This window comes from Nothobranchius furzeri, chromosome 15, assembly GCF_043380555.1.
Source record: "Nothobranchius furzeri strain GRZ-AD chromosome 15, NfurGRZ-RIMD1, whole genome shotgun sequence".
NCBI lineage: Eukaryota > Metazoa > Chordata > Actinopteri > Cyprinodontiformes > Nothobranchiidae > Nothobranchius > Nothobranchius furzeri.
In genome coordinates, this window is record NC_091755.1 from 49,474,604 (window position 1) to 49,494,862 (window position 20,259).

At 42.2% G+C, this 20,259-nt stretch overlaps 2 protein-coding genes across 2 annotated transcripts; both read right to left on the reverse strand.

The window, feature by feature from the left end:
* Nucleotides 1-8,077: 8,077 nt before the first annotated feature.
* On the reverse strand, nt 8,078-12,708 carry LOC107391342 (keratin, type I cytoskeletal 18). The gene is made up of 7 exons (XM_015968616.3): nt 12,120-12,708; nt 11,047-11,129; nt 10,816-10,972; nt 10,490-10,654; nt 10,252-10,377; nt 8,649-8,872; nt 8,078-8,414 (listed from the first exon to the last, which is right to left on the reverse strand). The coding sequence occupies exons 1-7, from the start codon at nt 12,540-12,542 to the stop codon at nt 8,294-8,296; spliced, it is 1,299 nt and encodes a 432-aa protein (XP_015824102.3). The 5' UTR covers nt 12,543-12,708; the 3' UTR covers nt 8,078-8,293.
* Nucleotides 12,709-13,581: 873 nt separating this feature from the next.
* krt18a.1 (keratin 18a, tandem duplicate 1) lies at nt 13,582-18,608 on the reverse strand. The gene is made up of 7 exons (XM_015968615.3): nt 17,995-18,608; nt 16,411-16,493; nt 15,959-16,115; nt 14,788-14,952; nt 14,574-14,699; nt 14,150-14,370; nt 13,582-14,064 (listed from the first exon to the last, which is right to left on the reverse strand). Exons 1-7 carry the CDS (start codon nt 18,424-18,426, stop codon nt 13,950-13,952), a joined length of 1,299 nt encoding a protein of 432 aa, XP_015824101.3. The 5' UTR covers nt 18,427-18,608; the 3' UTR covers nt 13,582-13,949.
* Between the last annotated feature and the right edge of the window lie 1,651 nt (nt 18,609-20,259).

Consider the following 20,259-nt stretch of genomic DNA (forward strand, 5'->3'; position numbering starts at 1 on the left):
TCATCTAGAATGTTCTGGCGCTAATTGGCAATAGCCATGAAACTCTTATATTAGGTAAATGGGCTGTAGTACCCAAATGTGACCACAGGATGTCATTCTTACTTCCCTTCTACATAATGCACCTTTAAAATGGACACGATTCATATTTTAGGTGCTCTGATTCAGAAAAGAACTAGACAAGGCAAAAAGTGACAGAAATGAGCCGGTTTGTCCTATTTTATTAAAGAATGATGTTTCTTTTGATTTACTATTTTAAAAAATCAACTCTTAAAAGTTTTATCCATCAGTTTGCTGCTCTCTATAGACTCAGTAACTCAGTAACTTCTGTTCAATGACTTTAATGAATCACTTCTTGAGCTTATGTAATAAGTTATTATTCTTCAATTTCTTTGACTAAGTATTAAAAATATTGCCCTAAAGTTGTTAAAATGATCTATATTTTAATTTTTTGGTCCTAAAAACAAAACAAAACAGAACTAAAAACACAGAAATGGAACAAATGAGATTCTTTGTTCTTTGTACGTACACATCTCCTTCCAAGCTTTGCTGCTCTTTGCTTTTATAGCAGCACCTGTCTGTTCACGCTCCATGACATGGATGGTTTCTACATGTGTTTCAAATGATTCCCTGATTTATTTTTTATACTTCACATTCCTTAAATAGGATCATGGATTTTTCAAAGGTGATTAAAATAATGTATAACTGCAAAGGGAATCATTCAAGATGTGCAAAGGAAATGAAACCTGCCTGTTACAGCATATTTTGATGCTTTTATTTTCATGTGCCATAGATTAGGGTTAGAGTCCCACCATAGAGTCCCATGTGCATGCAACGTTTTTCTATACATTTGTACCTTTTGTTTTTCACCGAGTGGTGCAGAAATCTCATGTAATTCATTTGGTACACAACATTTCATTCAGTAGATGTTGTAAATATTGTAGCTATGAAGTATTTCTGAAAAAAAAAGACACCAACTGCAGACATAAATGCATCATTGTGTTCCTTCCAGTCTCATCTTTTATCCGAGAACAGAGCTGCGTTGTCCCGTGTGCACTTTAATCATTTACCTCCTCCTCTGGAATGTGAGCAGTTACTCATTCAAAGAATGCCGAGGTTGATGAAACTGCTTCAGATACCCGCGGTATGACATGAGAAACAATAAGCTCGGAGTTTTTAACTCAGCGAACCCAGCCTTGGCAGACTCATCCCCTCTGCTGTATTTTTAGCAGCTCACAAGCAGCAATCATCATACTCCTTTGGGGTGGTTGCAGCTTTCTGGTCACCCAGCTTTTTTGGTTAGTTTCCACGGAAACCAGACGAGTGAGTCAACTCAACAAGTTTGGGAAGTGAGCCTTGGATTTCCAGCTCGCTCCCCACACAGGAGCAGTGGAAAATCAAATTTCAGAGAGTCAAGAGAGCAAACAGTGGCTGGGGAGGTGGCGTGGTGCCCAGTTTTGGTCTTACTACACCTCCTCCTCTCCCACACTGCTGCTTTCCCCTCTTTTCATATTTCACTCTTTTCCAGTTCACACTTAACCCCCTTCTTAACTTCATGCTACCACTCTTCCTTTCATAGCTTCACGCTAGGATCCCTGCAGTCATTTAGGGTCAGACCTACTAAACGAGGGTTTGATTTCATGGAGCAAAGCTCCTGAAACATGTATTTTCCCACTGTTTGGATTTTGATTGCAGGTTTTGATTAGCAACGCTTCCTGTGGGTAGTTTATTTTTCAGCGTGAAGTGTTTATTCTGACAGTTAGACCAAAACTCTCCCGCAGCTTTGATCAGTTCATCGTTTCATCTTCCTCTTGGTGCCTTAACCTCACACACACACACACACACACACACACGCACGCACACACACACACACACACACACACACACACACACACACACACACACACACACACACACACACACACACACACATCTCTCATTACTCCCCTTCTTTTTTGTGTCTCCCACTGGGAGGAGGCCCTGCGTATGGGGAGTTCTGGGTGACTGAGTCACACCCAGCAGATGTGCGGAGTACGAAGGGAAGTACCGGGAACGTGTCTGTGTGTAAAAAGATGATTCATTTGTCTCGTTTTGAGCTCTTCCGCTACACAATGAGATAAAACAACTATATGACTCATTTCTGACCTGTTGGGAGAGATTTGTGTGTCCTAGAGAAAGTTCCCAAACTGTTAATCCCAGATAACGTGTGACAAGCCTATTGTTGTAAACGTCTACTAAAAGACTCGGGGAAAGAGAGTTTACAGTGAAACGTGCTGAGTTTGTTATTTATTGACCTCTCTCTGTATGCAACATTTATCAGCGTCTCCGCCGTCAAAGATCAACAGTTTGAGTACATTTGAGGGATTTTTTTTCTATCTGCATGTGGGTCTTTTATCTCAGCAAGCAGTGTCAACGTGCACTTTATCTAAAGCTTAAGGCTGTTAAATATTTACTTTTATATTATTTCAATAATAACTACAGAATATTTCAAGGGTTTGCTCATAGAAATGCCTTTAGTACACAGGAGGGGACTGTAATAGTTACTGGAGTCCTCCAGAGATGATAATGTGACAACCTTAACTCCGTGCAGATGGCTTTTCACAAATTCAAACCACTTCTGGCGTTAAGGTTTCTAGAGCATCATGATTAGCGCCTTCATCAGAAACCTGCCAAATCCAGTCCTACTCATGTCTACTGCCCTCTGGTGGAGGATCTACAGGTGGCAACAAAAAGTGCAAGACTATGTCTCATTTCCTTCAGAAGTTAAGCATTATTTTATTTGCTAGTTTGTTGCCCCTATCCACACTGAGGTGACATGCGCTGCTTATCGTGGCTGCAGGAACTGAAGTAGGGATAGTCCCAACCCACCACCCACCTAGTGGACACTTATGTTGTGTTGTCTGAAGTCTGTTGCATATCAGTCTGAGGTGTTTTTTTGCAGAGCAAAGCTGCCCTCCTGGTGGGATGGTAACTCTGAAGTGCCTTTTTTTCCCTCCACCTGAACCAATCCTCATGTAACCCTCTTATCTCTATTAAGGTAGCGCGACTTAAGGTTGTGAATGACCACAGTCACCAATTCTTGTCATGTGTCTTGCCCATGTATGTCTGATCTCTGAATTGTGTGTACTGAAACTCTAATTTCCCTCTGGGATTAATAAAGGATTGATTGACTGATTGAAATCCTCCCGAAGTTGTCTCGGTGTTTTACTCTCTAATCCGGTCTTTTCACCGGATGCATAATCGGCGCCTAACGTTTTCCTCCCACGTCCCTTCCCCTGGGAGCACTCCAGACACGAAACAGCAGCAAAAGCGTTCCACACAGCTGGAGAATAGCAAGAGAATGTGTGATTTTAGCAGTTCACAAGATAATAAGCAAAGAGAAAGATGGCGGCATGTATCCCAAAAGGTCTGTGGTTTGTTTTCTGTTCTGTTTACCTCAGCTATTGAACTTCGTCTTTTAGAAAATCCAACAAAAGCAGTTCAATGAAGCGCAAAGATGCGGCTTAAATCAGAAAGAGCAGCTAATGTCTGACATGGAAAGGTATTTAAATAATAAACAACATTGTAGGGCTGCGTTGTCGACAACTAGACAATAGAAATAGTCGACGATTGTCGCCAGACGTGTTTTTTCTGACCGAGTGAGGCATCTCACTTCATTACAATCTCTGCCGAGAGTCGCACATGTGCAATAGCTTCTCTGCTGAGCACCAACTAACAGAATTGGCGGTGTCGGTACAGGATCTGCTCGGGTGCAAGGTCGGCTCGGGGTCCTTCGACTGCCAATGACGTCAAAGTACGGTAAACCCACTCGGACAAAATACACTACACATCTATACTGTTGGAAAGAATTTAGCAGTTTCGTTATAAAATAATGTTTCTTAGGACGTAAGTTTGTGTTTATAATGGTATTTGTAAAATAAAACACTATATTGTATTAATAATGTTGAACTCCTCTTTGAGCACATCCCTTGAAGGATCATATGTATTAGCAACACCTGTGAAATTGTATTTGCAGGAAAGAAGTGTGTCCTGTTTATTGAAGTATTTTGTGTTTAGAGTTTTTGACATCTTGTCCATGAGTAGTTCAGGTACGCTCATAGCTGCTAGCCAAAACTCTGGAGATAAAGTTTTCTGGCTTTACTAAAATACCTGCCTGTACTTATTTGATTGATGGTAGTTTAATTTTCTATTAGACTCCAAATGTAATCATTTGGCACGTTTCTAATTCATAATTTGTAAGAATGTAATCGGTGATATTGGCATTAGCATTCTATGGGTTTTTCCATGTATGTTAGCTTAGCGCTAACCACTCACTGGCAAATTGCAGCATTTGCGATTAGAAAATCTCCTTTTGTCACATCTCAATTTAATTGCACATGAAACTAATCGTTCAGCCCTAATATACATGCATCTCTATGCTAAAAGTGTATTTTCAAAGAGGTAATGATGGATTTCTTTGTAAAAGTTGTCCATCTTTCCAACACAAAGATTTGCCTGGACCAACGTAACGTGATTACATAATTTCCGTAAGGTTCATGTTCAGCCAATCAACTACTTTGACGTCATCAGCAGCCGAAGGACCCCGGGCCGATCTTGCACCCGAGCCGATCCTGTACCGACAGCGGCGTCCGACACAGCAGCTACGCGTAACAAAACATCTAACGTTTGGGAGCATTCTAGCCTGGATTCGGCGAATAAAAAGTTTACCTGCATTATTTGCAAAGCAGTCCTCACGTATCACGGCAGCACCTCGGTGATGGATGAACACTTTAAGAGAAAGCACGTCGGACAGTTCAATGAAACATAGTCAGACTCGCCTCGGTAAGATTTAAATAACACGTTTTGTTTTGGATGTACGTTTTTTAAACATATTTTCGCTTAAAAAAAGAGATTTAATGTTATGCCCGACTGTGCCTGATGAAGGTGTTTTAATTTTATTTATGCAGTCATGTCTGTACTGACTGAGCACTGTGCCTAATTGGTGTAAAGGTTAGTTTATGCTTGACGCGTCCGCGAGGTCCGCACGGCTCCACGCGGCAAAATTGTGTCATTTTAACAATCACGCCCCTCCACCGCGCCTCTGCATGGCCCAAAATTTCCACACCACGCACCTAGGAAATTTTCTAACCACGCCTACGGTCGGACGCGGAAAGACATGGCGGACTGGCAAGAACTAGTATGGCAGAGGTTTGTAAATACAGACATTTGTATGATTCAGCTCTCAGAGACCGCCGTGATCAACATGTTGTTAATAATTCTTGGAGAGAAATAGCTCGCACTGTCGGAAAAGACGAGCACGCTGTTAAAAAATGCTGGAATGCCATGTTGTAAACAACAGTAATTTTTACTACTACTATGGTGTAGTGTTGGATGCATGCCGTAGAGCTCCATGCTGCCCCCTTCAGTTTGGGAGAATATTGGCTCACCGCAGAGACAAGCCTCATGAACCATAAACGCTGCAAGTTGTGAAGCACGTTCCATCAGCGAGCCACATCACCAAGCGGAAGGTGAACACGTCAAGCATAAACCAAGCTTTAGACAGGGTATTTTTATTTACTTTTAGTATGAATTGGCCCATCAGCAGCAAAGTTCAATAAAATATGCATTTTCCATTGAAGTACCCATCTTTCTTGTGGTTATTGTCATTTTTCACATAATTAAAGCAATTTCATGCTAAATTAAAGAAAAATTTAATAATTATCCTATTAGCCGACTAATCGCTTCAATAGTCGGTGACTAGTCAACTATTAAAATAGCAGTTATTTGCACTAAAGTGGTAAAGTCACACCTGAAAGGCTGCGCCTCAGGACGACTTAAGAACCTCCAAAGGAGGAGAGTGTGAAAACTTTCAATCGCTGCCTTTTGAGTGGAGTTTGCAGCCAGTAATCAGGTTTTATTCTCTGTAATCTTATTATAGTTGTTGTAAAACAAACAGGTCCAGCCAAGTGCTAACACCCCCCCCCCCCCCCCCCCCATGTTATTAGTGGAGTCCACATGCAGCGTCAGCCATTTGTTTTCTTCTCCGATCGTTTTTGTCATCTCTCCTTATCTGTTGCTTTAGATTCATTTCTTCCCCCATCTCCGGTTTCTTTCAGTGAGGCCATAATATAAAGCATGTGGAAAAGACAACCCTTTACTTGACAACAGTTGCTAGGGCGGCTCAGGAAGCTCCTTCTAGCAGCCACGCTGGCATACACGCTTCACCCAGCTGCTGCAGGACTCTAAAAGTTTAGAAAGCCCTCCCTTTTGTCAGCTTTGGTTTGAAAACCAGGCTGGATCAGATACAAACAGAAAGAGAAATTATGCTTCACCAGTATTCCTGCACAAACTAATTATAGTCTGATGAACTACAGAACGTTGACCTCCGAAGTGGTCTTTCCCAACATATTCCCAGCTCTTGTGACTCCTCACATCTTTATTAACAACACACAAACCTTAAAGTTATGCAGTGACTCATCTGAGCCCAAAAGAGCTTATTTTGCTTTGCTTTGGTGCAGGAATTAGCCTGATATGAGCATGAATAAACACAAAGCAGACAGGACATCACTGGTTAGCATGGCATGGGAATAAAGGCTCACTGCCAGTCGAGGGTGAAGAACGCAGGTCAGAAGTGAATTTCTCAGAAGTTGAAAGAGTTTCCTGCACCAGCTTCAGACTCAGAAGTGTGGGAAGATGTCGGCCGGATGCCAAGCAGCTATTTGTGTGCCTGTGCAGTTTAGAATCGCAGCACACTGGGTTTGCTGTGATATTTTCAGTATTCTGACCACAGTAATTTACTTTAAGACATTTTAGGTCTGATAAATATAAAGAAATCTTCCACAGAATTTTCCAGCGGATTTATTTTAGAAGAAAAAAATGTTTGCGTCGAAGGGAAAGCGACTTTGGTGCTTCTTTTTCTTTGTATATGCTCCCCTTAAGCTCTGTTTTTGAGAAGTACAAAATTACTTTTCACTGTTTCGCTGATGATCTTCAGATCTATTTGCCACTTAGTGATGCCAGGTCAATTGGCTCATTACTGGAATGCTTAAAAAGCATCAAACAATGGATGTCCATGAATTTTATTAAGCTCAACAATCAAAAAACTGAAATTTTACTATTTGGCAGTTCTAATCTTTTAAACAACGCTGTTAGTCCTCTTGGTCCTTGTTCTGGTTTTCTAAAAGCCTGTGTTAAAAAACCTTGGTGTGTTTTTAGACGGTTCTTTTAATCTTCACAGACAGGTGAGTGCAGTGGTCCAATCAGGGTTTTGTCATCTAAGGCAGATAGCGAAGGTGAAGCCACACCTTCCTGCTAATGTCCTCGAATGTGTCATCCATCTGTTCGTGTCTTGCCGATTGGATTACTGCAACTCCCTGTATTCTGGCCTGGACCAGTCCTCCCCACACCGACTTCAGCTGGTCCAAAATGCAGCGGCCCGCTTGCTGACTGGAACCAGCAAGCGGGATCACATAACCCCGGTTCTGACCTCTCTCCATTGGCTTCCTGTCTCTTACAGGATCCAGTTCAAAATTTTACTTTTAGTTTTTAAATCCCTTCATGGCCTGGCCCCAGTTTACATCTTTGAGCTGCTGTCCGCTTACGTCCCTGCCAGAACCATGAGGTCCAGCTCTCAAGCTCTTTTAACAGTTCCAAAAACCCGCCACAAGACTCGCGGCGACAGAGCGTTCTCTGTGGTTGGGCCCAAACTGTGGAACAAGCTACCTCTCAACATCAGGGCCACACAGAGTCTAGAGCATTTTAAATCCCTTCTTAAGACACATTTTTTTTTATTTGGCTTTTATTGCAGGTTGACTTGAGCATCTTAATAGTTTTTAACAGTTTTTATTACAGATTGTGACTGTTGTGTGCTCATCTTACTTTAGGTTTTTATTGTTGATCTGTTGTATCTTGTGTTGTTTTATCTTGTACAGCGCTTTGTTGTAGCTTTGCTGCTGTAAATGCACTCTATAAATAAAATTGACCTTGACCTTCTGTGATTTACTCTTGCTATGACAGTTGGTGGAAAAATGAAAGATGATGAAGAGAAGGAATACGCTTGTTGTGTGGTGCTTGCATTGTTCCACACATAAAAACAGAATGGTAACGTTAGCGCCTTCCCAGCTGAAACATTTGCTGGTGTTACATTTATTTATATAGTAGTTATTTATTTTTTTATTTAAGCTGACCCCAAATCTGATCACAAGGGAGGTTGGGGTTAAAGTTCCACCAGCTCATGATTCTGGATTTGAGCAACACGATGAGTATAAGGAGAATCAACAAAAATCAAAAATCAAAAATTGTATTGTCACTGGATGCTTCATTTTTTTTCGCTGGTTTTGATGTCTTTACTCTCTGACACCAATTTGCCGTCCACAAAAGTCTGACTGACTATCTCCACTTTGGTCTGGGCCGTCTTCTTATCCACAGCGTCTTCCAGTCTGTAAATAAAACAGGTGTGAAGCTAAATTCAGTCGTGGTTTACAAAATAAAATGGAAAATTCAGGGATTTTTAGACAGCTTTGGGATAACCACCTGTTGAAATTCAGCAGCTGTGTTTTCTCTTTAAATTTTCATATCAAAGCTACTCCATCTTTGCATGGAGCTTATTTGAATTTTATATGCAAATTCCCGTCGGTCTGAGCTTTTTTCCATACTGTTTCGTCTATACTCACTTTAAATCTGCTCCACCGTCCAGCAGCCTCCTGTACTCGGCGATCTCGGCCTCCAATTTCACCTTGATGTTCAGCAGAAGTTCGTACTCTCTTGTGTTTTGCTGGATGTCTGCGCGGATCTGAGTCAGCTCATCCTGAAACCTCAGGATGATGGCGTTGTACCTTTCCAACTCTATGTTGTAGCGCATCTCCAGGTCGCGCAGGGTGGCCTCCAGGGATGCTTTCTGTTGAGCAGTGACATAAAATACGTGATGAGTTTTGCTCGTTTGTTTGGGGTTTCAACAAGCAAATAGGAAGCTGCAGTTAGCGTCAAAGCTTAGCATAGCATTAAAAATGGCCCCACAAGGGTCTTTGTCTTTGAAAGCAAAAAAATTAAAAATGAATAAATAAACACTTTCTAAGTTGTTGCTACAAGGTTTTTAAACCATATTGTTAAATAGTCCAACATTGAGATTGTTTTGCTTTCCTTTGAGCTATTAGAAAGTCAGTCACAATCTAATCCTTACATTTGGATCCCAAATTGTGCAGATTAAGGATTTCTTCTGCAAGCTGCAATTCATATTTAAAGGGACATTACGGACTTTTGAATTTTTATGCTCACAATTGCCTCCTCAGGCCAAAAGTGTAACGGCAGCTTCAATAGTAGGCTCATGCACGAGGCGCGAATGCTGTACGTGCACACTCCTTAACGAAAATAACAGCTGAGACAGTCCGGTGTGTGTGTGTGTGTGTGTGTGTGTGGGTGGGTGTGTGGGTGGGTGGCCCGGAGGACAGAGGACAGGAGAACGCGCAGCTAATTAATTAAATAATTTGTTTCTGTACTTTTCTCTTCAGCACAGCCATCAAAGGTTTATGATGGATCAGTCCTCCTGCATGCTCAGATCATTCCCTTCCCTTGCTTGAAAAATTGTGCCAAAATGAAAGTTGAACCCACATCTTTTTTATCCGTGAATTCAATCCGAGTCTCAAATAAAAATTTCGGCATCTTACTGTAAAACAATATTCCATTAAAGTAAAAAAGAAACTCTAAATAAACTATGTTCGAACCCAGGATTCCTGCATGAGAGTCAGACATCTTATAAGGTGAGCTACACTCCAGTAACATTCAAAGTATCTGTAACTTTTATATCCTTGATGACAGCTGAAACAACGTTCAAAGAGCGGTTCAGAGCGAAAATGGCTATTTTGTTGCTAATTTGCAGGAAATATCTAGAAGAAAGTTCTACTGAAAGTAGCTAAGGGTCCTCAGAAATGTAGCTAGCTTTGTCACTAGGCGTTAGGAACAGCGACAAAGTGGCACTGCCTCTCTCTCTGCTGCTAAAGCTACGGATAGCAAATGCTACGGGCTATGCCTGAGCGTGAACGCGCATGAAGCAGCCTGCTCGACCCGAGCATCTCTCTTTTTCTGTGATTTTACAGAAAAACAGGCAATCACAGTAAAAATGCCAGGGCTCATTCTACAGGACCAGGGCATTGCAGGAGAATGTATGAAGAAGAAATTTATTATTTCTATACAGTTTTGGCTGTCAAACTTCCATAATGTCCCTTTAAGTGCTTTGCCACTACAAAAGTTTGATTAAAGAAATTGCTAACTTCTTTTTACCAAACTGAGAGCAGATTGAAGTTCAATGTCCAGCGCCTGATGCTTCCTTCTGGTTTCACTCATCACAGTCGTAGCTTCCTTCAGTGCTGATGAGCTCTCAGTAACTTGGACCTGCACCTCTGTGATCTGAAAACAAGACAAGAAGCCATGATGCCCTTGAAAATGGCATGAACAGTCAAATAAAAATAGAAAAAATCTGTTCTGCATAAAGTTTGTTGCAGACTGAATTCTGCAGTACCTGAGATTCGTGCCACACTTTCAGTTCCTGCTGGTTCTTCAGGGCTATTCTCTCATACTTAGCCCTCATTTCCTCCATGATTTTAGCCAAGTCCTGGCCTTTAGCAGCATCAACGTCCACATGGACGCCAACCTGGGTAATCTGGTCTCGCAAGGCAGCAACATCCTGTGAAGAAGGAAGTAAAGCTAGGGAGTCATTTCCTGCAAGGCTTGATGGGTTTGAGGTTAAGGAACAAGCAGAGTGCCAAACTGGTAGATTCCTCGACACTGGAGAGAATAGCACACATCAAATTCTTTCTGCTGGTTTGGGCCAGATTTTTGTCTCACCATTTCGTGGTTCTTCTTCAGGGTGATCAGCTCTTCCTTCAGTGACTCGATGTCACTCTCAAGGTGGAGACGGATAACATTGGTGTCATCCAAAAGCTTCCTCAGTCTGGCAACATCAGCCTCTACAGTCAGCCTCATGGACATCTCATACTCCATCCTGTGAGATAACACCTTCCGTCAGATGGGCTCAAGTTGGGTGGAAGAAAGAGCTTCATTTAGTGAAACACTTACTTGACCCTGAAGTCCTCTGAGGCCAGCTGTGCGTTGTCAAGAGAAATCGCAAGATGGGCGTTTCCTTTGATCATATCAAGAATCTAAAAACATATAAAAGAATTAGTTTAGTGTTATTCTGTGGGATGTTTCCTCGCTGCGTTTTTGTTGGACAGAAAAGTGACCAGGCGATGAAATGATGAATCATCCAGGTGGTGCTGTGTTTGGCCTTTGATGAGCGATAAATGTTTGTTATCTCTGTTACGGCTCAACACGAACACGAGATAAAGGTCGGTCTACCGATGATAAATGTTGGGAAATCATTAATGATAAGTGGGCCTTTTCAGGTGCAAAGGGTATAAAGTGAGTCTTCCAGGAATGACTTTTACTCCAACGTTGTTTCATCCTCACAGACCGCACACAAAGCCCATTTATGACAACCCTCATGAAGCAAAATACATATAGAAACTATTAGAATATGTTGTAAACTTTCTGCATAGATAATAATAATAATAATACTACCACTAATAATAATAATAATACTACATTGAACTTGTAGAGCGCTTTTTAGGACGCTCAAAGATGCTTCCATGAACTCTGACATTCACACACTGCTAGTGATGGTAAGCTACTATGTAGCTACAGCCACCCTGGGACGGTCTGACAGAGGCGAGGCTGCCATTTGGTGCCGTCGGTCCCTCTGACCACCACCAACACAGGCAAGTTGGGTGAAGTGTCTTGCCCAAGGACACAACAGCAGAATACCCCTGGCGGGAGCTGGAATCAAACCCATGACCCTCCGATCATGAGGCAACCCGTTCTACCACCTGAGCTACTGCTGCCCCTAGCAGAAAAGTCCTGCACGTACGTTTTTTTAAGCTAGCTTTATTTCTGTTCATAAATACTCCAAAGGGTCGACTCAGTTGTCAGAGTAGGAACGGCTTCTTAATTTTCCAGCTGATGGTTCTGTTTTTTTCATCTCAGAGTTCAAGTATCCCTCAATATAGGAAGAATAAATCAGAATTAGTGTTAACGGTGACATATTCTAGACCTTAGATCAGACTACAGAGATGAAGAAGGAATGGTTGGCTCACCTTGGCCCTCAGATCTGCGATGATGGCATTGTATTTGCTGAAGTCCCTTCCTTCCGTGGGGCCCCTTTTCTCGATGGCTTCTCTGATCTTGATCTCTAGTGTTTTGTTGGCCTTCTCCAGACTCCTCACTGTCTCCAAGTAGCTGCCCAGACGGTCATTCAGGTGCTGCATGGCGATCTTTTCATTGCCAATGGTGAGGTTACCGGAGGTGGCCACAGATGAGTGGTGGTCAAACCCCCCGCCAAAGCTGCTGCCAACCCGAGAGCCGTAAGAGACAGTGGAGATCCTGGTGCCATGACCCCCTGCCCCTCCGCTGACACTGTGGGCATAGGACCTCTCCACCTGCAGAGGTCTACCAGAGTAACCAGAGTAACCAGAGAAACCAACGGTCTGAGAGCTCTGGCGTCTAATCAAAGGCTCCATGGCAGAAAACGTGTGATCGGAAATCAGAGGTGAGTAATGGAGTGACAGCGTTGGCAGCTGAGAGTGAAAGACAAAGGAGGAGGTTTTGGGGTCTTATATATGACACTGAACACCAACACCTTCCTGCCACTCCTCTGTTATCTATACTTTTATCTTTTTGCTCAGACTTTGGCCTCTCTTGGTAATCTATCTCTTGAAGGCACAAAGGCACACTGTCATATTCATGTTAACAGTGTGCAGTAAAGAAAGGGTTTCTATGGACATGAACAGCAGTTTGAAGGGCAAAGTGGACATGCTTTCCATTCTTCCCACAATGTTATTATGTTCAACTGATTTGCAATGCTTGCATAACATTTATATTTAGAGTTTTGATGTAGTAAAACGAACCTTTAGAAAACCCACTCACACGGTGCTATGAGAAGTATCGTCTAACTTAAAATATAATTTTATCTGAGGACCATTTTTATAAGCTAAATAATTCTTTCCTCTATCGTAATTTCCTCTAAAACAACACATTCTGTCTTCTGGTTGAAAAGGTAAGCTTGGAGTAGATTGCCACCCATAAGTCAGGGAATCAGGTAGAAATACTTTGAGGTACTTTTTGGTACCAGCATGTTATCTTTTTCAAGGAATGCTCATAAGAGTTTTTGATAAGGCACATTAGAAACCACAACTGTGCAACAGTTTCAAAGACTTTTATGAGTTTAGTTCGTTTGGAAGTGATAGTGCCAACAATAAATTGATTGTGTAATTAAACAATCCAATGGGAAGCTGAATAAACTCTGAGGTCCAAACTAACCTTCCTGGAATTGTTTCCCATTGGTTTTTGCACAACAAACCAGAACAATTTTGACCTTTCGATGTGCAAAATCTTACAAGTAAAAGCAAAGATCATCAGCAAACAGTGACGTTCTTTTGTGCAGTCAAGTTTTTCCTTTATATATATATATATATATATATATATATATATATATATATATATATATATATATATATGAAAGATTATATTTTAAAAGAATACACAGTGTTCAAAAGCAAATTTTCTCAGAAAAGGTTTATTGAAATGTCTGATCATCGCAGCGGGCCGAGGGCACTGGAACAAAAGGGAAACTAAGGAAAAGGGGCATTACATATAAAAATTGGCATTTGATTTTTGAAAACCATTACTTTGAAATGCTCTTTGACGAATTTGGCTGAAAAAAAAAGTCCTGCGATTCTAATTTGTTGTAAACAACTACAGCTTAACAAACAACGAGATAAATAAATTGTGATGAAATAAATAACAGATGGTTTTGGGTTTGCTCTGGTCTCGTTTTGGTTTAGATCGGCCTCTGCAGCTGCTTGTAAGAGAAAGTCACAGGGAGAAAGAACTGGCTACTTCTTCTCTAGTGTTAGTGTTTACTGTGTTTAAAGGTTCTTGGTTTCTGTGCTGGAGGAGACCACTTTCCCGTCCACCAGGGTCTGTGTGACCGTCATCACTTTGGTCTTCACGGTTTTCTGCTCTTCCAAAGCATCCTGAAGCCTTAAAGAAAAAAAAACAGTTAGTTATTAGACATGTTCCACAGGATGGTGTTCACAGCACAGCAAGAGTTAATGTTCCTACTCACTTGAAGTCTCCACCATCCAGCAGGCGCCGGTATGTCGCAATCTCGGCCTCCAGCTTCATCTTTATATTCAGCAGGGACTCGTAATCCTGCGTCTGCAGCTGGATGCTGTTACGCAGCTGTGTGAGCTCCGCCTCCAGACCCAGGATGATGGAGTTGAGAGACTCGACCTCCATGTTGTAACGCAGCTCTGTGTCCCTCAGCGTTCCCTCCAGGGAGGCTTTCTGTGAGGATAGGAGAGGGTTAAGTTTTCACATTGAACCCAGCGATGACAGCGCCATAGCGACGGATCACCAGAGTGTAAAGCCCGTGTCAACAAAATAAACGCAAGCGACCTGAAGTGAGAGTGCTGAGTTGGACATAGCGGTGAGGGAGGATAAGCTTGTGTTGAGGTAAATGAAGTATGTGCTGACTGCGTGCTTCTCACCAGGCTCTTCTGGGACTCCAGTTCAATCTCCAGGGTTTGGAGCTGTCTGCGCAGATCATTCAGCTCTGTGTGGGCGCCCTTCAGGGCCTCTGTGTTCTGGGTCACCTGAGTCTGCACCTCTGTCATCTAAGCACAGGGACCAGAGGAACCGATTTGTTAGGCGTTTGAAGAAACACCAGGATATTTTCCACGTGTTGTTTTGGGAATGCGTTACCTGAGATTCGTGCCATGCTTTGAGTTCCTGTTGGTTCTTCTGTGCCATCTTCTCATACTTGGCCCTAATTTCTGCCATGACCTGAGCCAGATCTTGACCTTTAGGTGCGTCGACGTCTACGTGAACGCCGGACTGGGAAATCTGGTTTCGAAGCTCCATAACCTCCTAAAGAAAAATGGACAGAAGCAGAAAGAACAGTGAAGTTTTGCTTCAATTTCTCATCAGTAAATCAGCATTTATTTAAAACAGAATGTATTCTGCCACTGAAGTCTCCTCTTACTGACCTACGACCCAGCTTTGACCTTTAGCCAAAAGGTCCAGCTATAACCACACACACGGTAAGGTAAATACAGAGGACTCCTCTAACTCTCTGACTGGGTCCTAAATGTTTAATTTAACACTCTCCTCAGTAAACAAATGGTTGTGTTTTGGCCTTATGCATGCAAATCACAATCATTTTAATTCTGCAGTGCAGTTCTGTTGCCAAGTTTGAACTGTGATGAGTTTTAAGATGAGGTTTCCCACAGAATTCACTTAAATATTAAGGATTTCTGAAGAGACCTACTCATGCAGTTTTCTCACGCCTGTTTTTTAAGAACACCCTGATGCAACATCGCTGTGTTATTTAAAGAGCAAGTCACCCCCTACCAGAGTAGTACTTCTCTCCCACTTCCTGTTTGAAAAATGCAACAAAAGCTGTTGCCTAGCAGATCGAGAGGGAGGAGCCGCTGACAAATACACACACACACACACACAGGCTCTCAACGACACTGTGACATCACATCGTACCAGCCAACGTTCTAGGGTACCTCTTAGCCAACAGCGATGGCAGATTTAAATCCAAATGCAGTGCAGAGTTTTTACCTGACAACGGCACAACACTGACAGTTTTAGGCAGAAAATTAAAATTTTAACTAAAATGCACTAAAGTGCAAAACTATTGACTACCCGTGTCTGCAGTATGATTAGACACTCATTTATGTAGTTTATCAGAAAAAAAGTTGATTTGTGGGTGACTTGCTCTTTAAGAACACGACGATGGGCATTGCTAGGATGAGCCGGTAGGCAAATATGATCAAAAAATCTGCTAAGGGTGTGGACGTTTGCTTAAAAGATCAGATGCGTTCAGGAACATAGTCTGTGTCTGGCTTTAAAATGAGCTCAAACTTACGACTTCGTGGTTCTTTTTAAGGTGGATGAGCTCCTCTTTCAGGGCTTCAATCTCACTCTCCAGGTTCATGCGGCTCAGGTTGGTGTCATCGATGAGTTTCCTCAGACCGACGATGTCAGCCTCAACAGACTGGCGGATGGCCAGCTCAGACTCGTATCTGCAAAAACACGAGTCAGCACATTTAGGCACTACATTAGAGCCGCTTATGGACAAGAATAACTCAATCTACCTGTTGTTGTTTCTAATCCAAACAAAACTCATCCATGTAGGTTTTTTTTAAGGATTATTGTTTGGTCAACCTCAGCCCTAGCAGCCAGCTGTGTTTGCAAACACATTTATGTGTTTCCAGCAGCTATGATGCAAGGGTGATGATGTATGAGATTAATTCATCCTACAGCTTCATTCTGTAGTAAACCAGGGTGTGCCCACAGCTGTCTGGCTTCAGGTCTTACTTTACTCTGAAGTCATCAGCAGCCAGGCGGGCGTTGTCGATGCTCAGGACCAGCCGCGCGTTATCGATGGTGGCGTCTAAAATCTAAAAGACAAAATTTCAAAAATGGAGTTATTCCATAAGAACACCAACAAAAATATGGTAAAAAGCAATAATTTTACCATTTTATGCTCCTAATTAAGACAATTACTAGACTTTTATAGCAATTAATGGTGGCCCAGGTAGCCTAGCTAGGAGAACAGCTGAAAAAAATTAGGAAGAATTCTTATGAAAACACCACAACTATGTCCTAAACCTAGTTATAACTAACTAGGTTTAGCCAGGCTAACAGCGGTTAGCTCCTATTAGCTTAAAAAACATAAACAGATTCTTGTCAGAGAACACGAGTTAGTGTTTAGATCTAGAACCAAGAACAATTTCATTGACCCCTGGCGCGTGGCGGCGGTATTTGCTTTAGCAGTCCTGCATCCAGGTGACAAACTCCAGCAGCCAATAGGAGGCTGCCAGGCAGGTGCTGAAGAACAGGAGCCATCCTGCCAACATTTGCATTGGTGTGTGTATGTGTGTGTGTGTGTGTGTGTGTGTGTAGTCATATGACTTCTTGTGCATAATTTTTTTGCATGTACAGTTGACTTACATTTGTTTTTTAGTGAGAAGTGTGTTTTCTCACCATTTCAGCAATTTACTGTATGAAACAAAAAACTAAATAAGACTTGTTTTTTTGACCTTGAGCAGTTTAGATAAAGCATGGCTACTCTGCTGGATAAACAACATTTCAGTGAGTGTTCCATCTTATGTAACATTTAGAGATTGATAAGATCATGGGAAATGGTTGGGAAGCTCCCCTTCCTGACAGCCTTGCAGAAACTAATGCTGCCTGCTGATCTTGATGCTTCTAAGACATGACTTGTCTTTGTCCACATTTTTCCCAATGAAAATGCAAAAGTAAAAATCTTCAGCTACTAATATTGCTTTGGAAAAGACTCTTGATCTAATCTCTCTAACGAAAAAGAAAGGGACGTCCATCAGGGACCAAAGCTGTAAAAAACCATCCGCTTAATCTGCAAAAGCAATTCATTTACTTTCAGTTAAGTCAGTCATGCATGGCTTCATGCTGACATGCAATGATGTCCTTTCTTCATCAGTTTCTGTTGTGTGAGTACAGAAGTAATGCTATAGGTGATAACTGAGATGTAGTCCTGTAGTCCAAGTACGTCCCTAGAGGAGGAGGAAACTACTGGTTAAATCTATGATTTATGCGGCTCCATGTTCATGGCCTCGCATCACTTTAGTTTTATTTACTACTTCCTGTCTCAATGACCCCCTGATGCTCCAACATTCCTCCACCATACTGCTTCTGGTTCAGTCCAGGCCCCCCGGGGGCCCGTAGCGTAGAGGGACTCACAAACACGACAAAGCCTTAAATGTGTTACGTTTAACATATTTGTCACAAAAACTCCTTTGCTGCGTATTCATTGATCCTGTTAAGTCAACTTTTCTGACCTTTCTGGTTTCAGCTCAACAGCAGCTTCCTTCTGTTCAGACCTTACTAAGTACTTGCACATTCCCCCTCCATCCTTCTCACCTTCTTCCTCAGGTCATCCACGATGCCCTGATACTTGCTGTAGTCTCTGAAGTCCGGTCCGCTCTTTTCCAGGGCTTCCTTGATCTGGATCTCCAGCTTGTGGTTGGCCGTCTCCAGGCTCCTCACTGTCTCCAGGTAACTGGCCAGCCGATCGTTCAGGTTCTGCATGGCAAACTTCTCATTGCCCATGATGTCTGCGCTGTTTCCGCTCACCTGGATGCTGTTGGAGAATCCCCCCGCTCCTGCTGCTCCGAGTCCCATTCCAGCTCCCAGAGAGCGGACGGCGGAGACGCTGATGCGGGAGCCACCGGCCCCACCGTGAATGGATGGGGCCTTGTAGAGAGGGGCAGAGGTGCGTGTGATTGACACGGCAGGAGCCCTGCTGCTACTAGAGGAGCGCATGGAGTATGTAGTTTGCCTGGAGGTTTGCATGGTTGCTGGAGACTCAGTCAGACACTCTGTGAGGTGAAGGGAAGAAAACACAAGAGGAGCAGGCAGAGACTGGAGCTCAGACACAAGGCAAGAGGAGAAGGGAGGCTTTTTGGACTATTTAAACCTTATGGGCCTTCAGGTCCGCCCCTTAAGCCACTTCCCCCTTTTTACTCTGTCACCTCCCTTTTTTCCACCCATGAGCAGCTTACAGCATGCCTTTGTCCTCCCTCCCTCCATCCTAAATTACAAAGTTTTTATTAAGGTGGAGATTTGGGGGTTTTGAAAACATATTTTATTAAAAATGATTCATTAGGTTATAAGGGAATTTAAACTTTGCTTATTTTTAACAAAACAAACATCTGAAGCAGCTTAAACCAGTTTTAAAGTAAACAAAAACAACAGCAGCAACGTACTCGCTACACGTGACTTTAGCCACACTAAAAACCTTACAATCTCCTCCCTAATAATCAGAACTTGATCACCTAATTCCATCACCTGTGATGGATAGGATGAGGTCACGTCTCACAGTTCATGTGACTGGAACAGCTGTTTTGGATGAGACGCACGATTATACTCAGAGTGATCGTTATCAACTGGTTTCCCCACATCAAAAATGACGCACCGTGGCTGTAAAACAAGCGTCTGCTGTTAAAACATCTGGTTTGTTCAGTTCTGAGGCCGGTATTGACACCTGGTAGTAAAAAGCAGAGTCAGATGTGTGTATTTGAAGCGATATATGGTTCCAGATGCTATGCACGCTGTTTGTTATCTGTCCTGCACAGCCGGATGTGTGTCTGATTGCCTGCCCCCCCCCCCCCCCCCCCCCAACTGTAGAGGATATGGTCCAACAAAGGAACAATTCCTGTACCTAGCTAGCAGCTACAGGAACAATGACCTTCTCCACCAGCAAACATATTTCAGAAGGTCCCCTGCTGATTTTCTAAACCCAAGCACATTCCACAGATTCTCTCTACTTTGCTCAAAAACATTGAAATTGCACCATTTTTGTTTCTTTTCAGTTTTCTTTGGTTACAAGTTACATAACACGTCTGTTATCGTTTTAAAATCCACGTTTCCACACAAAAATCCAAGAAGCAACAATTCTTTGGAAACAAGTGATGAGCATCAACTTGTCCTGAGATAATAAGTTACAACACAAAGGGCTCTACGGTTTAGCTTGGTTGTTCTGGGGTTTGCTTTCACAAGAAGGAACAAGCAGTAAAAAATTAAAGAGTTCCTGATGAAAAAGGAATGAGAAATTAGAGATTAAACCAGACAAAAGCAACAATATGACTTCTACAGTTAATCTTCTCTTAACATTTGCAAATAAAAGAAAAAAGCAGGATCTGATGCATTCAGTCTGGTCCTCGATCGTGGCGGCCACACCTTCCTAAAGAAAACAAACTAAGTCACAAGTGTTGATGCAGGTGTAAAAAAGAGATTCAGTCAAGCTAAATGATAGCCGTTAGCCTTTATGCTTTTCTTGGAAAACTAAAGTCACTGTCAGCACTTGAATTACCTTTAGTATAAGTAATGAATCCTAAGCTTCTGTAAAATAAATATAACAGACATCATAACAAAGTTTTTAAAAGATAATAGAGGAAGCAGCGTGCTTGCTAGCATGCTAGCTCTGATACTAACCTACTACAGATATTTCTCATTTACAATCATTTCATTTCCTCAGAATTGTTTAAAATCAGAATTATCACTCTGGATGTAGTGATGGAATGTAACACAATACAAGTACTTAGTTACTTGACTCAAGTACCAATATTTCTGTGGGCTATTCTTTACTAAGTAGTCTTGAGGTCTACTTTATACTTTTGCACCCCT